Source organism: Euprymna scolopes, chromosome 12, assembly GCF_053919585.1.
Source record: "Euprymna scolopes isolate OS-2025 chromosome 12, ASM5391958v1, whole genome shotgun sequence".
NCBI classification, from domain to species: domain Eukaryota; kingdom Metazoa; phylum Mollusca; class Cephalopoda; order Sepiida; family Sepiolidae; genus Euprymna; species Euprymna scolopes.
In genome coordinates, this window is record NC_136493.1 from 92,459,532 (window position 1) to 92,477,057 (window position 17,526).

At 36.3% G+C, this 17,526-nt stretch overlaps 1 protein-coding gene across 2 annotated transcripts in view; it reads left to right on the forward strand.

The window, feature by feature from the left end:
* The window catches only part of LOC145291420 (secretin receptor-like), a 480,255-nt gene that overhangs the window by 413,006 nt on the left and 49,723 nt on the right, over positions 1-17,526 (forward strand). For both annotated transcript variants that reach the window (XM_080137246.1, XM_080137247.1), the window contains exon 6: positions 11,858-12,026. In XM_080137246.1, the coding sequence (XP_079993372.1) occupies positions 11,858-12,026 (169 nt within the window). The remainder of the gene's footprint in view (positions 1-11,857; positions 12,027-17,526) is intronic.

A 17,526-nucleotide genomic window follows, 5' to 3' on the forward strand; every position in this document is an offset into this window, starting at 1 on the left:
CAGATGTTTATTAATGATTCTTATTTGTATAGTGACAAGTGTACTTTTAAAGTACACATAAGTCGAGTTTCCAACCTCGACAATCAGTCCGACAGTAACTGAGCCATTTCGATGTTGTTTTTTTGTTTTTGTTTTTGCTTGCTTTTTTTTTTTTTTTTTTTTTTTTTTTTTGCAGTCGGAAAAATACAAAGTGTTCTGTATGACCCTAGGTGTTCTACCCTTCCAGGCCTTGCTTCCTGGCTTTCGGGAGGAGCAATTTATCGTTTGTTGTCTTAGGTGCCCTCACCGGGTAATGCCGACGGGGCTACTCAGACTTATTTTTGTAGAGCAAAAGTGCTCCTCCTCTTGGAGTGCTGACCCATTTTCCCACCTTCCGACCTTGTGTCACATCCTCTCACGGTATGATAATAGTAAATACTAGTAACGTTTTCTATCTAAATTCTCAGCGATATCAGGAAACACTAGAGAATGGTTGGATTAACATAGAGTCAGATTGGAATAGCGACTGCGTAAATGGGTAAAGAAATGCGCAAATGGATCGGTGACTTGTTCAAACAAGTATAAATTATGGTTAATACAAGCAATTAAATACGAATTTATTTTCATATTTTTAGATTGTTTGGTTTATAACAAAGATGTTTATCTTATGTAGCCAATTGTTTTGAAGTTATTTAAAACTCAATACACTGTGGAACGATAAATTTGTCGCCCTAAAGAAAACAACACTACAGCTTTATTTAAAAAAAACTTTTATTGAAAAAATCAATTCAGGTCATTTTATTATTTAGCACTAGTACATTAGTAGTATAAGATTAATAGAACGTACATCTATTCAATGTAGCCGCCTTCAGTCTCATTAACCGCCTTGACACGTGTCCGGAAATAGGAGCATGCTTTTTCAACAAGCGCCGGTGGGAGCTCAACGGGAGCTCGATGGGAGCTCGGCGAATACTTGGTGTATGGCGCGGATCAGGCTAGCTTTGATGTTGTGAGAGGTCATGTCGGTGATGTTCTCGACGTATAATCAAATGAAGTAGTCCAGCGGGTTCATGTCGGAGGAGGAGGGGAACCAGTGAAAGAAGATACAAAGTCGTAGCACTCTTTGTGAAGTCAATCTTGGTCTCTTATATGCCGGCGCCGGATCTTGCTGCCATATTCAGGTTCTGCGAGCTGGCATCTGATTGCACCAGGGGATCATCAGGTACACTTTGGTGTTGACTTTCAAGCCGACTTCGAAGATGTGAGGTGGCATGATGTGTCCCTCATTTGAAACCACACCAAAGACCATAACCGTGGCCGGAAACTTTGTTTTCATAACCCTAGACACGTCCCTGTTATTCCTGGCAATCCAGCGATGCATGTTGAGGGTGCTGGCAATGGTCCTGTTGTCATAAATTGGATCGGTAGAGAGCATGAGTTTTACAGCTTCAATCTCGTTAGTTAAACATTATGTCATTTCCAGACATAATAGAAGGCTCTTCGGTGGCCAACTAGTAGATGGTCTGCAACAAAAAAAAAACGGTTTTCATCAAACGGTAATGGAATCATATCGTCTTTTCTGGGGCGAAAATTTTATCGTTCCACCCTGTAGAATGTTTCTGATTTGATTGCGAATGCATATTACTGTTAAATAATATCAAATAAGTTAACACAGTTCTCTTTAAAATATGTAAAGCATCTTTTCATAGTTGAGTGCTTGTCTACAAAACAAATTTCATCATGTGGGTTATTTTGCTGAGATGTATGCCCACCTCGCATTTCAGAATTAAGTATGAAACCTTTGAAAGTCCGGAGTGGATTCTTTGCGATCGAACGATTAAGTCAACTCAACAGCATTGTTGCATCTCTTACACTGACAAACGCTACAAATTTTTAAAGCTGCAAATCACGGTATGGTCGAACTGGCAGTGTTGACTTCAGACTCCACAGAAAGATTGAAAACCGGAACCATGTTGTTTTTATTTATTTATTTTTGTTTTTTATTTATTTATTCATTTATTTAATTATATTTATTTATTTATTTATTTATTTATTTTGTCTTCTGTGCGACAATTATGTTCTTGAAGTCTGATAGAATCATGAACTTATTTCTCTCATATTGGATGATTGTTATGTCAAAGACGGAGGAGGAGGAGGAGGAGGAGGAGGAGGAGGATGATGATGATGATGATGATGATGATGATGATGATGATGATGATGATGATGATGATGATGATTCATTTCGGGTGAACCAGATGACTATTTTCATGGAAATCTGTCTAGACAGTCACTTGATGCATGGAACTTGAAAAGAAAAATACATTATTTCAAGGTAGAAACAAATGGCAACGATAAGTGTTAGGTAGACACGTTTCGACTCAGAAAGCAACACGTCTACTTAAGAAACAGCGCTCATGGAATGTGAGGACTAACGGACAAACTAAAGAACGCGAGAGTTATGAGGGTGGCGAAGATAAACTCAAGGTCCACTTTCTATTCTTAATTACTTGATCATTGTTGGCATTTGTTTACATGATATCTTTCTAGTTAGAGTACTTTCTAGAAAGACATCGAGTACTGACCGGAAGGACGAGTCAACGTTTCTAAATGAAAGTGTTTCTGTGGAACATTTTTTTCGTTAGATCACCGAAGATAAGAAACGTTGAGCCTGGTCAATACTAAAATGGGTAATCATTTGGGAATTCCAGATAATGTATGTGCTCTCCGCTTACCTCGGCATTGTTTCCAGTCGTCTTGAACATCTCCTTGCCACTGGACTGGACTCAATCAATGTCGAATCAGTAGACGAGTGGGTTGGGCTTGCGCAGTTCTTGCTTCACAATTCCACGCTCAACTACCCTTACAGGGGATATCCATTGCCTTTTGAAACTGAACGGAAGCATTTTTTTGTGGAACGAACTTGATACACCCATATTGTCAGTCCGTGCCGTGAACTACTTAGCCACCGTCACCGTCTTAAATATGATGGTGATTGATGGTGCAGCATAACGACAATCGCTGGCGGTGCTTACTCATGTAATTCTCCATATTTGTGTTGTTTTGGAGGAGGATATCTTTTTTGTAACAATCTGAAGTATCGATGCGAATCATGAAAAGAAAGAAATAATCAAATTACGCCTGATGACATCACGATGCAGCATAAAAGTTCATCTAGTTTTTAATTACTCTCGTAAACATCATTTGATTCAGCGGTCATTCATCTCAAAAATTCAACATTTCCAACTTAATGGCGGGCAGGCTCTTCTATTTTGTTTGCTCTACGCTTCCAATCTGATTATAACAATTCGAGCCACAGAAATAATGAGGATTTTATATGCCGAAACAATGACTAGCAGCTGGAAAAGCGCATAAATTTGGTTAGAAACAAACAAGCAAAATACTACGTGGAAAATCAAAGTCTAAAAACCGATATTTGACAATCATTTGTTTCTATAATTCTTCAGTTTAAGCCTGTTTTTTTTTTGTTTGTTTTTTTTCGACAGACCACGTATTTTGAAGAAAATTAATCTTTCATTCTTTATTGATTCCTGTCTTGATAATTAGAGTTTCAGGCTGGATTTTTTCAGAACACATCCAACGTCGAGTTTCGGTCCGAATACGTTTTTAACAGACGACACATGACTATTTGGGAAAAAATGAAAACTGTTGAGTTCTACCTTGGAAAATACAGCCTGAGTCTGAATTTTTTTTTTATGAAAAAGATTTTATGCTTCAAAATTTTTTAATCTTCAAATATTTATTCATGTTTGGTTTTGTTTTACGGCATATCAACCCTTTTTCAATTGAGCGTTTTGGTAAAAGATTTCATGTTTCAAATTCTTTATATCTTCAAATAGTTTTCATGGTAGTTAATGTGGTTGTTTTATTTTACGGCATATCAAGCATTTTATCGGGTTATTTAATGTCGAATCCAGTAATTTTGTGAATAAATATTTATGCTTCAATTTCTTTGTATTTTTGAATATTTATTCATGGTATTTGGTTTGGTTGTCTTGAAGAGAAAAATTGCTGGTTTTGGTTTTTGGCCTTGCAGAACATGATTGACTTTTGCAAAGTGAAAGAGAAATAGTAAAGGGAGAAGACAAACAAAATCACGTGTCCTCAAAAAGTAAAATTGTCAACCTGCGATTCCAGCTAAAAGACAGAAACTATACAAGACATTTTCACAAAACGTATATATGTTCTTTTAAATGTGGAAAAATGGAAACGGCACTAACCTTATGCTGGTTTAACCGGCTTCCTCAAAAGGAGAGAGTTCTATGGTAGTATGAAATTCACAAGCTGTCCGCAGTCGAATATTTTAGCATTAAGTAAAACTAACATACTTCCCTCATCCTCTCTAATCAACTGTCTTATATCAGGACCCAGAGGACATATTTACGGACTTGGAATCTATATTAGTAATACCCTCCCTTTTATTTTAGAATTCAAATTAGAGTTAGACGACAATGCTTTCATGTGTTTTAGACTAATTTTGTAAGTTACCGTTGGTTACTTATGCTATCTCTATCGTTCTGCCTCGACCCAAGATTGTACCCTAATCAACCATATCTCCGACAGCATAGATACCATACTATATCCTTGAGCCTCTGACGGGTCATAGGCCATCCACAACTTTCTAGATGCTTTTGTAGCGAGGAGTTCTATGTTTTTTAAGGGTAAGGGTGCTGGCCCCACGCTCAATCAAGGTACATACAGTGCCTAGCCTTCCCAAATTGTCACCCTTCTGATTCTGGCCAGGCTCAACGTTGCTTAACTTCGGTGATATGGCGAGAACCAGTGTATCATCGTGATCGTGCCGTACATAATACAGCACCTTCTAAATACTATTTCATAAGTACATGTATTTGGTAATTTTAATGTCCACCACGGTAATTGACTTCGTTTCCCGTTTTGTAGCAAATTACATGGGGTTCCTTTATCCAATTCTATGACACAGACCGCCACATTCCTGATCTGCCTCCCACATTGTCAGGATAAGAAAGCCTCACTTTTCTGACCACAGTTCCCGAGGACTGTTTTACAAATGGCAATAGACCACTCGGAAACGCTGATCACCTTGTGATATTAATAAACATCATCCTAAATTCTTTTTTTTTTTTACATAGGCATCACCACATTATCAAGGCCCAGAGGCCACTCAAGGATAAGGGTTAAAGAGTGTACAGTAGAAATTGGACAATATAGTAATCATTAGTAATGAAAATTTGGTAAATTTGATAACTTATATGGAACGGCTCGTCAAGAACTTATTTACTTTAGACTTGAACACAACCATATTGTAGTCAGCCGGAAAGCAGGAAAACGGAAGACAATTCCACAGGCGTGCAGTTCTAAGAAAGAAGCTTTGTTCATGGAATCTACGATTAGGTTTAGGCACAGATAACGAATGGGGGAAATTATTGATAATGTTTACAGCTAGACGAGTGTTTCTTGTGAAAGTTTGGCGAAAAACTGAAGAACCAGTGCTCAAAGTGACGAGGTATTTCAAGAAGGTTGATGGATGATATCAAAGATCATATCAGAGATTTCCCATGAAATAGTATTTCTTCTTTCCTGTGGAACAGTGTGCAACTGAAACCACTGAATGGTTCAAAGCAGCGATTTAGCACATCTGCAGTAGAACAAGCTTAAATCTATACTGTCGGTCGGAAAGAAGTTTAGCATCTACGAGATGATGAACAAGTGCTTGATCGATTAAAAACTCAAAGAGACGCAGGAGGCTAATGGGGCAATAATTGAGTAAGTATATCTTTCACCATAAATTTTCTAACAAATCCCAATTCCCCCAATTGTTTACTTTTACATGACATTGCATAAAAGCAGCCTAAATTTCGCAGATGTAAACACCATAAGTCAAGTTCAAATAGACAAAAGTTTATAGTAGCTAGAAATAACTACAGTCAAGAGTAGGCATACAGAAATAACCAGAAAACGTAGAAATTAGGAACTCGCTCCCTCATTCTCTACCCTTCTCTCTCCTTCTTTCTCTCTATTTCTCTCTATATCTATCTATCTATCTTTTCTTTTCTTTTCTCTCTCCCTCTCCCTCCCTTTCCCTCTCTCTCTCTCTCTATCTCTCTCTCTCTCCATTCATCTCTTGTGTATACGGTTTCGGCGTCGAAAATCATAATCTACTTATAATCGTAGGAATTAAGTACAAAAAATATTTATGTGCTTTATTGATATTAAGCGATGCCTTATTTTCAGAAATTAATTTGAAAAGAAATAGCGTTTTAAATTCTTAACCTTTCAGTGGAGTTAGAATACATCAAATCTGGAGGAAAAATATTGTGTTCGTTAATGATAATTCTGTTAATTTTCTATTCTGGTTCTATTGGTAATCGCGATCCCTCCCTCTCTCTCTCTCTCTCTCTCTCTCTCTCTCTTTCTCTCTCCACCCCTCCCTCTCTCTCTCTCTCTTTCTCTCTCTCTGCTATCTCGCACATTAGTTAATTAAATGAATCCTTCATTAGGATACATTTTGTCAAGGCAAGTATTTATTTTTAGCCATTTTTGGACACATCTTGTACTTTAAAGTACATTATTATTATTATTATTATTATTATTATTATTATTATTATTATTATTATTATTAATATTATTATTATTATTATTATTATTGTTGGTGGTGGTGGTGGTGGTGGTGGTTTCTGTTTCTGTCAATACAAATTTAGCGTCGATACATCTGATTACTTTTGAATAACACTTTTTATTCACTGCTTGAGGTAAATGAATCACTCGAACAAGACATTAAGGAAATAAACTGGTCTTCATTGCGCGTTCAAGTCGGACATTATCGATTTCGATGGATTTTATGAAAGAGATTCATTCGATTTCTCTTCTCTGCTTTCCTCCAGATATTATGTTTCCCTTTTAAATTCGTTTTTTACTCTGTTCGGATACTCTGCGGCATTTACGTCTCTGGTGACGATGATGAGTTTGCTGGCTCAATATTAATTAATTAATTAATTGAGTTTAAGTAATTATAGAATAATTAATTAAAAAAAGACTCATTAACCCTTATCCTCGAGTGGCATTCCGACCTTGATAAGTATTGACTTTCTTGTAAAGAAAACATCACTACGTTGAAGCTGAAACGTAAATATGAAAAATCGAGAACAAATAAGCAAATAATAGAAATGATTAATAAACTTGTAACGGCTGCTGCAAGGAAGATGGGCTCTCTCTACCGTGCTAGAAAGTTACTTACGCCTGAGAGTATCCTGTACCTCTACAAGGCCACCATTCGCCCATGTATGGAGTATTGTTGCCACATTTTAACTGCTGCATTTGCTACTAGTATCTCCCTCTTAGACACCGTCCGAAAGAGAGTCGCGAACTTAATAGGTCCCGCACTATCAGCTAGGCTTCAACGACTGTCCCATCGATGAAATGTTGCACCTCTCTGCCTGTTTTACAAATATTTTATTGGTAGGTACTCTAACGAACTACAACACCCCTGACTAACCCGAAACACAGCAAAATCCCACCCCTTCACAGTAGAAATTCCTAGATGTAAGAAAGCCTTCTACTCTAATAGTTTCTTCCCTAGGACCTCTAGACTTTGGAATTCCTTTCCGGGTTCCTGCTTTCCGGGCTGTACTGATATGCAGAAGTTCAAGTTTAATGTAAACAAACATCTTGCCTGCTTAATTCCCTACATAGTATCCCTAAAAATTGAAAATTATGTCCAAGATAGTAGCCCCCCCCCCTACATCAAAGTGTCACTGTGTCCTGTTTGGAGCGAAAGGGCAATGATGAAAAAATAATGAACAAAGGACAACCACATGCATTCGTAATTTAGGCGTCACCATAGTATTTAAAACATTATTTTATTAATTGAAAATAACATTTAATGCGCAAAATTTTGGCTAATTTTTTCATAGGGCAATCGTGACTTTATCTTAGTATTATGTATCAGTAAATTCTTTGGAAAAATGTGTGCAATTATAGCTTATGCTTTAAGCATATATGCACAGAAGTTTTATAGCAAACCGCACTCTCTTCAATAGTTCGATTCTACCTATGCACAAAAAAAAACGCTCTTTAAAATGCTATATAAAGTAAAGGTATTATATCGTGAACTTATTTGAAAATACATCATTTGAAATAAAAATTACATAAGAACTTTCTTCTCAGCCTATTTCATGCAAAAAAAAAAACGTTTCATGCTAGGTATATTCAATTGAGATCTTACAAATATAAATAGTAGTAGTAGTGGTAATATTTTTACACTTTTATGAAAACTTAATCTCTTAAGAATACGAACTTTTGTGCAATTCAATTCAGTTATTTTCAAGCATGTTAGTAACGGACTGTGTTTATATCAAAATAATATGATTTGCAAATGTCGATGTCGATTTTTTTTTTACGACAAAATATTTTTATATATAACATTATCGTGTTAGTCGTTTGCCATCTACAGCAATTAATCTGAAAAAAAGATCTTTACGACAGCTTTCAGATGAAATATTGCTTTTTGTTTAACAGGAAACTACTTATTTGCACACCATAATAGAAGATAAAGATATTCGAATTATGCTGCTTTAAACCTGTAATTTTATAAAAGTAATTAAAAGTAATTTTATAAGCGACATTTAGTGTAAGTTGTGTTCACATTAGTGTTGGATGTGGCGAAATAATTATGATCTGCTAAATTACTATCTTCCTCACAACTGCATTCACTTTCCTACAACCATTACCTCTCTCTCTCTCTCTCTCTCTCTCTCTCTATATATATATATATATATATATATATATATATATATATATATACATACATATATATATATATATATATTTATCTATCTATCAGGGACATTAAGAGAAGGGGTGATGGGGTGTCCTAGCACCTGCTCCCTTTACTCCTGTTTAAAAGTGCTCTTTTCAGAGGAATGTATTATATGGCTGTGCCACGCCGTTTTTTTTTTAACTTGAGCATCTGCCTTGAAAAAGTTATCTGTACGTCACTGCTATACATATATATATATGTGTGTGTGTGTGTGTGTGTGTGTGTGTGAGAGAGAGAGAGTATATATATACAGGGTTTGTATTACTGTACACATAGATTCGAAAAAGTTGTCAAAAAACAAATATATAACAAATAAATGTTATCAAAGGCAAGATAAGTTACTTTTCTGCCTAACTGGATGTGTTCTTAGTGTTTTTATTTAATGTAACATGTTTATTCAGCTCGAAAAAAACATACAGTGTTTACCGATGTATTGGAAAATTTAAAATGGCGCCCAACTCTCTCTTTCAAACGGTAAGTTTGGGAAAAGGGGTTAAAAATAAAAAAATATGCCAAATACTGTTAAAAACCCACCGAATATATGTCAGTCTATGTTACGGTAACATATATTAAGCGCGTTTCTAACAGTATTTTGTCTAGTTTTTTATTTATAACTCCTTTTACCAAACTTACCATGTCCGGACGCCATTTAAAAATTTCCAATACATCGGTAAACACTGTATGTTTTTTTCGAGCTGAATAAACATGTTACATTAAATAAAAACACTAGAAAATTATCCAGCTTGGTAGAAAAGTAACGTCTTGCCTTTGATAACATTTATTTGTTATATATATATATATATATATATATATATATATATATATATATATATATATATATATATATATAAGCGGTCTTTTCTAAGTATATGAAACGGTCTCTACCAAACTAATTTGTCAATTTTGTGTTTACAGTGTTGAACCTAGATATTTAGAGGATTCGAACCTGTGGAATAATTTTGTTTCGGGTTTTAGCTGGTAAAAATAGCTGCTAGGGGATCAACTTTTAAAAATTGGATCTTGTCGGACGTAAATGGACTTAATGTGTACACTCTACGCATGCGCAAATGCACATGCTTAGCTGCGTTATTTTTTTTAAGTTTTGTGTCCCTACACAACTAGGGTTACCTGATAATTAAATTCTCTTTACAATTTATGTAAACTTACTTTCAACTATATCCAAAAATATGAAACCTTACAGAGCAGAGCTACCCTCTTTTTCCTGCTAAAACTTGGCGACTTTTACACCAGAAGAAAATCGGAGGTTTACATCAACCGAAACGTTGTGCTGATAACACTCAAGATGAGAACAATTGTCTTATTAATCTAAACATTACAAACATTTATACTTCATTAAAAATATTCAGAACTGTAATAAAAATGGATCTGTTTCATCTATCGTCATATATTGACGCAAAAATGGTTTTTGTTGCGTTGAAACAATTGGAAACGCGTCAATACAGAGAGTTTTTATCGACTGCGATTAAACGTAGAATCCATTTTGAACACATCTCTTTCATTCACATATGTTCGCTCAACATAAAGACTTAACTGCTTTTGACTCCTCTACTATTTCAGGCAACGTTATAAGTCAGTATACTATCTCTTAAGCAGTGTTTTCGTTATAATTCAGCATACCATCTCTTAAGCATTGATTTCATTATAATCAGCATACCATCTCTTAAGCATTGATTTCATTATAATCAGCATACCATCTATTAAACATTGTTTTAGTTTTAAGTCAGTGTACCATTTCTTAAGCAGCATTTCGTGATAAGCAATGGTTTATCAACACATTAAAAATCAGATTTTTTTTTTAAATGTTCAACGATGCTTCACAACTGTAATTTAAAAATTAATATACCGATTAGGTTACAATTTTTACCCATGACATCTGAAGGTTAATAATTTATAAAAATTATATAGATTTTTTTTTATATGTGACATTATCGATATGTTAGACCCGGTGTTGTGTAAAAGAATCTGCCCTTTTCTGTTTACTATTGTGTTGGAAATACCGTAGCATGGTGCTAATTGTATCATCCTCAGAAGTTTTGATTGACACGCTTAAAAGATACCCTTACAAAATAATCATAATACTTCCCTCGCTCTGGCCCTTCGCGGCCCGGGCGACAAGATTAAAATGTAGTATCTGTTCCGGCAGATACTGCAAGCAAAGACCATATATGTGGGGGTAACCCCTAATATCAGACCTTGGTCTATGTAGGGGTAGCCCTTCATACCAATTGTCACTATCCAGCTCCCATTTCCTACCCATCGGGAGCTGGTCCCCTTTTCCCTCCCTCCTCCCTCTCTCTCTCTCTCTCTCTCTCTCTCTCTCCACATTAAAAAACGGCCTTGTGCCTAATTTGCTCAGTGGGAAAGCAAATAAATACACCCTTACAAAATAATCGTATTGATATAAATATTTTCCACTTCTGATGAAATGTGTTTATCCAATGGTAAGCAGACCATAAAAAAATCACGTGAAATGCAGAAATGTTTCAAATGCAGTACTTAGCACTGATTTCTCTATAAAAATTTGCGAGGAAAATGTTTCTCACTTTCATGTATCGCGCATGCCTCTGTCAGGTTTTGTAAACATTTTTTTAAAATTTTTATTTACAGACGCTAGTGTTTCATGCTTATCAATCAAAGATTAAATGTAAAAACTGATAATTACTATTTGTCGAGAAATGCGAACCCAGTTAACTAAGTTACTTTTTGTTTCTTATACACCAACGGCAATTAACATTTAAATGGAAAGATAAAAGCCATGTCGGTGGATTGTCATAAACAGCAGTCATCAGAGTATTCAAAAACAGGACGTTGAAATGATGCGTATTCAAATCGCTACACACACACACACACACACACACACACACACACACACACATATATATATATATATATATATATATATATATATATATGTTTGTGTGCGTGTATTTGTGTATGTGTGTGTGCATGTGTGTGTGTGTGTTTACAGTGCCATAATTTTCACTTGTGATTTACTGATTTAATTTCTGTTAAATGTCTTAAAAAATGTTTTCTATTCAACAGGCGCCTTCATTGTCCTCGCAATACCCTCCATATGAACATGTTCGCCTCCTTCATTTTTCGGGCCGCCATTTGTTTCTTCAAAGAATATACCCTCGTCAATGGACTAGGACTTCCGTTGGATGTACACGTTCATTCTAATGGAGCATTCTACTTCCGGAAAGATACATCGGTTAGTCAAGCATTCGTTACCTATGTTTTATTCTTGTCTTTCTCGTGCTTGATCTGAGTTTATATATATATATATATATATATATATATATATATATATATATATATATATGTGTGTGTGTGTGTGTGTGTGTGTATTTATTTTCCCACTCATCTCTCCATATATATCTATTTAAAGAGAGAGACATTATTATCATTATTATTATTGATACTAATATTATTTTATGTATCAACATAAAATTTTGTGTATCTATTTTTAGTATTTATTTCGACAGTGGTCAATTCGTACATATATATATATATGTGTGTGTGTGTGTGTGTGTGTGTGTGTGTGTGTGTGAGAGAGGTCATGTCATATGTTACTGGTACCATGTAATCCAGTACTACCTGCCTCATGGTCGAGTCACCGGCGACTAAACTGGTTCCCCCACCAGACTTGTTTGGTGAGGAGGGCGTCTAGTCTCCCTGAAGGATTAAAAACAAGACCTTTCAAAGGGCGAATGAACCCTTTTTCGGGATCAACGACCAACTAGCACCGTGTATATTTGTGTGTATGTATATATGTGTTGGAGTGGAGAGGGCTCCCGTAATCCGTGGTGAATGCAATCTTTCTAGGAGAAGCAAATCTCTGATTTAAAAAGCCATAAAGCGGGAGACCGGTACCCGCATTAACCTGATCTGCAGTTTAATGTGTTGCTAGCTATCTTGCTTTTGCTTGTTGTTGGATCTCAACATTTTGAACTGAGAGATATTTAGGTGTCGTACAAAGCTAAAACTCTGTAACATAATCTTTGTATGGATACTCCCTCAGGCTCATGGACTTTAAGTGTCCGAGGGAGGGGCACTCTTCTGGCAAGACGTTACAATCATCATGTATGTATGTATATGCAATGTGAGGAATACAGATATTGATACCGACACCTGGGAAGAAACTATGGTTGATCGTAGCGCTTGGTGGAAATTGGTAAAAAAAATGGCCGTGCTTCTCTTCAGGTTAAGAGGATGGAGAGTGCAAAGCTGAAAAAGGCACTTAGGAGGGGAGATCTGGAATTTTTGCCAGGCACGCATGCAAATTGGATCTATCAAAGTTGTGGCCGTGTTCTCCTTTCGGAGGCAGGGTATGTGAGCCACCTAAAGTTTCACAATATCAGACCATTGTCATTCAATGTTCCACAGCGACCTCATAGCAAAGTGTTTGTAATATGCAGTAAGGTATGCAGCTCTAAACCTGGACTGAGAAGACACATGGATCTAATCAACCTCGTTAAGACACTGACTTTAGTGTGTCATGTCTGTCATCGTTCCTGTAAGTCAGCTGCAGGCCTCCATCTGAGGGCACATGAGAGGATACTTAATACAGAACATGAATCTTGAGACGGCAATCATCATGTGTGTATATATATTCGATCAGAACAAATGTAGAAAAATAAATTCTGGAGCACAAAACGTATGTATTGTTGCGTAATATATTTAAAACTCTGTGTGTGTGTGTGTGTGTGTGTGTGTGTGTGTGTGTGTGTGTGTGTGTGTGTGTGTGTGTGTGTGTGTGTGTGTGTGTGTGTGTGTGTGTGTGTGTGTGTGTGTGCATGCGTGCGCGTGTGGGGTTGTGTGTATTATGTCAGAAAAAAACGTCGGAACACAAATAATATAGATAAATGTGACATGTGAAACCTCAGCAAATGCAATTTATTTCTGTGGCTTCTGGCTTCCCGATATATTTTAATTTAAATATTGAATTGGCTTCGCTCCTAAAAGCGATCATATTCCTAGCTTAATTAAAGCGAAAGGCAGAGTATATTTCTTATCAAGCATAAGACACGCAAATATGAGCACGGCCATGCAGGGAAATGGTGAATCATAATCAATTTCCTCTGTTTCTCTGTTATTTTATGCGATATTATTAACGTTTATTTTTGGCGGGAAACAAGTCGTACTTCTTAGTAGGGAGAATGTAAGATTAGGTCAGTGTGAGTAGGCTTTTACTTGGCATGATTAACATACATAATTGATGAGACTAAAAACAACAAAGATTAACTCAAAATGCATAGTTCATATTATTTTAGTGTTATTTTCGTTTCGGTTGATATAATCCTCGAGCTTCTTGATTGGGCGTCGTGGATAAAGTACTTGGTTAAATTCAGTTGTAAAAGTTACACCTGAGAAGTTAAGGCTCACTCAAAATACAACTGCGCATTATTTCGGGCTTCTACATGATCATGGCTGGCGGAACGATAACATACTATCCACGTGGATTGATTAAAGGGTTCCGTTCTAAATTCCACACAGGCTGTCGAGTTTGACAAAAAGATTCCTAAATTTGATAGAAAGGTTTAATGAGTTCGAAAAAGAGCATCTCAAAAAAAAGTCGGAGGTTACAACAATCGAAACGTTGTGAAAATAACACTAAAGATGAGGACAGTAATCCTAAGAATCCAAATAATACGAATACTCCATCCTCATCTAAAACTTTCAAAAACGTAAAAAGCAATATAGTCAGCATATGACAACCAAAATATTTAAATATGTCACCTGGTAGAACGCTGCGTTTCTTGCATATTTTATAAAATAAAACAATAAATATATACAAAGCAAAACTTTATGTCAACTGGAAAGAAGTTGAATGCCTACTGGAGAGAACTTGAATGAGTACTAAATGCTATCCTTGAGTGTCTAATTTTTCACTTTATAAGAATTTATCAGAAGAATCTGGCATGGGGATACTTTTCGACTAAATATTCAAAATCACATAGTATTCATAGCCCAAATAAGATCTTCTTTTACGAGGAATGGTGCACCTTCTCCAAGTGATGTTACCTCAAGTAGCAACACGAAATACTCTACCAGACTAGACTAGATGGACACTCTGTGCGACTAGACTAGATGAATTCTTGTCCTGAAATCCACAAAGACCAAGAGACACAAGAGAAAAATATAGTGTAACATATGAAAACGGTTAATTGGGAAAGGGAAAATTATGTTCTCAACATAGTTACTGACTCAGTGTTTTAGAGATAAAGAACTTTAATGAAACAGTCGAATAGCTGTGTATTTCATATAGAGTTCAAGTGTTAGCCCATGTTCTTCTGAGAACTTTGACTGAAGGAAAATGAAATGAGAGAAACGAAATTGATATAGGATTATTACTTTTTGTTTTCATCGAAAAACGAAATTTTTATTTGTTTGTGTTTTTTTTTTACTCGTGCTTATCGTTTATAAGAGGCCACTCTAAGATAATGGTTATTGAGTGTTAGCTAGACGGTGAGACAACAATGTGATGATCAGTAATGGTGGAACCTGAGTAGAGTTTAATTATACAAGAAGACGACTCAACAAGAACCTATTTACATTAAACTTTAAAGTCAGCGGGGAAGCAGCCTCACGGTATTTTGCTCCACATACGGACAGTTCTAGGAAAGGAGCTCTGTTCGTGTAATTTTCGTTTAGCTTTAAGCACTGATAGAGAGTGGGAAAAATTGGTGATGGTTGTTGTAGCTATACGAGCATTTGTTGCAAAGGTTTTACAGGAGAGATCATACATTGAAGCTCAGTCGGGCACCTACCATAAAAGGAATGATAGAGCAGGTAGCGACTCGCAACGTCTCTTCTGTGGGAAATAATTATTTGGGTATTCGGACTGCTATATGTGTTTTTAAAAAAAACAACGAAGCTTATCGATAATGAATTTGAATTCTCGCCAAAATCTTTAACACAAATTAAACCATGAATCTACTTAATTGCTAATTTCTAAGTATTTTAATGGAATGAACTCTGATAGACTCATCGCACTTGTGTCTTTTCGACACATATACTCTCAACTAACCAGACAAACCGATCATTGTTGAAGGCCCTAGAGACCGAACGCCTTCTACTCTTATAGTGTCTTCTCTCGGATTGCTAGATATTGGAATTCCTTCCTGTTTCCTGCTTACTTGACTTTACTAATCTACAGAAGTGTAAACGTACACAGACATTTCGCTGCTCAACTCTCCTACTCCCTTCCTGTTTCCTGCTTTCCTGCCTGTAGTTATCTGCAGAAGTTTAAATGTAATGTGAACAGTCATCTCGCTGCTCAATTCCCCTACAGTCCTCTGTTATAGACGATCCCAAATTGTAGCCCATCACGTTCCAAGAGCATCGATAGCAAAGGTAGAGTGTGCAAACAGAGCAACGACAATCGCCATCCCTATATGGACATCAAGAGGTGTCACAGCGACTACCATGCCACAAGAGATTCGCCACCATCACACGCTTCTGGTGAACAACACGTGTCCTTGTGCCTAAAGACGACAACAATCAGGCTCTTCTAACATCAAAAGAAAATCTCTCAGCAGGCTCTGCCCTGGAAAGACTGGATAACACTTAACCAAGCCCTAGCAAAGGTTGCCAAAATACGGGACAACCTGAACAACTGGGACTATGTACAAGATGCTCGGTGTCCCTGCAATAGCGACATGCAGACCATCATACACATCCTCACAGACTGCCTCCTGGCAATGCATGCTCCGACGTTGCTCAACTCCTTACAGTCCTTTATTAGACATGATGGTAAATAGTAGCTCCTTACGTTCCGAGTGACAATATGCTTTCTTTGAAAGAGTTAAAAACAAGAGTTCAGATTGTGAGCATTTATTGTATGAGTTCTTTAAGGATTTCAGGAATGCAACATTTGATTGCTAAGTTTCTCCTAAAGCCAGACTGTGTCTACGTTTTTAACATATAATTATAATGTCTGGTTACAGCAATACTGTTTCTAATTAGCAGATTGCTTGTTACGTTGCATATACCGAGGGCATATTTGCATGCATGCATTATCTAAATCAATAGATCTTTTTCGTTATATTGATGTTATTTTTTTTTAATTAAATTTCTTTTGAGGTCGAAGCTTCTTTCTTAGAACTGCACGCCTGTTGAACTCTGTTCCGTCTGCCTGCTCCCCACCTGACTACAACTTGGATGTGTTCAAGTCCAACGTTAATAAATTCCTAATGAACCGCCCCCTTAAGTAAACACTTCATCAAATTTCCACACTAACGTAATGTACTTGCAATAACCCTTATCCCTGAGTGGCTTCCGGGCCTTGACAAGTGGTGACCACTGTGTAAAAAAAAAAAAATTAATCAAGTTTTCAAAATTTATAAGTCTGAATAGACTAAATTATTTTGGTCATTTCAAGCCATTTTTCAACTTTATTTGTTTTTGCATTTTGAAGTATCTGTCACCCTACCTTTCTAATTGTCTGGACATCTATTTATTCGCTATAGACATAGAAATTACGGAATGCAACTAATCCCAACATTGATAAACGTTATATATCAAATAGTCTCTGTAGGGATCGTTTAGGAGAATCCTAAAACTCACGAAAATGTTAAACCAAAGCAAGGTCAAACTAAAATCACTATCAACCATTTCCTTCCATTCTCTATCTGTGCCTTAATCTAAACATGAATTTCACGTCCAAACTTATTTCCTAGAACTGCCTGGCTGTGGAACTCTTTTCTGCT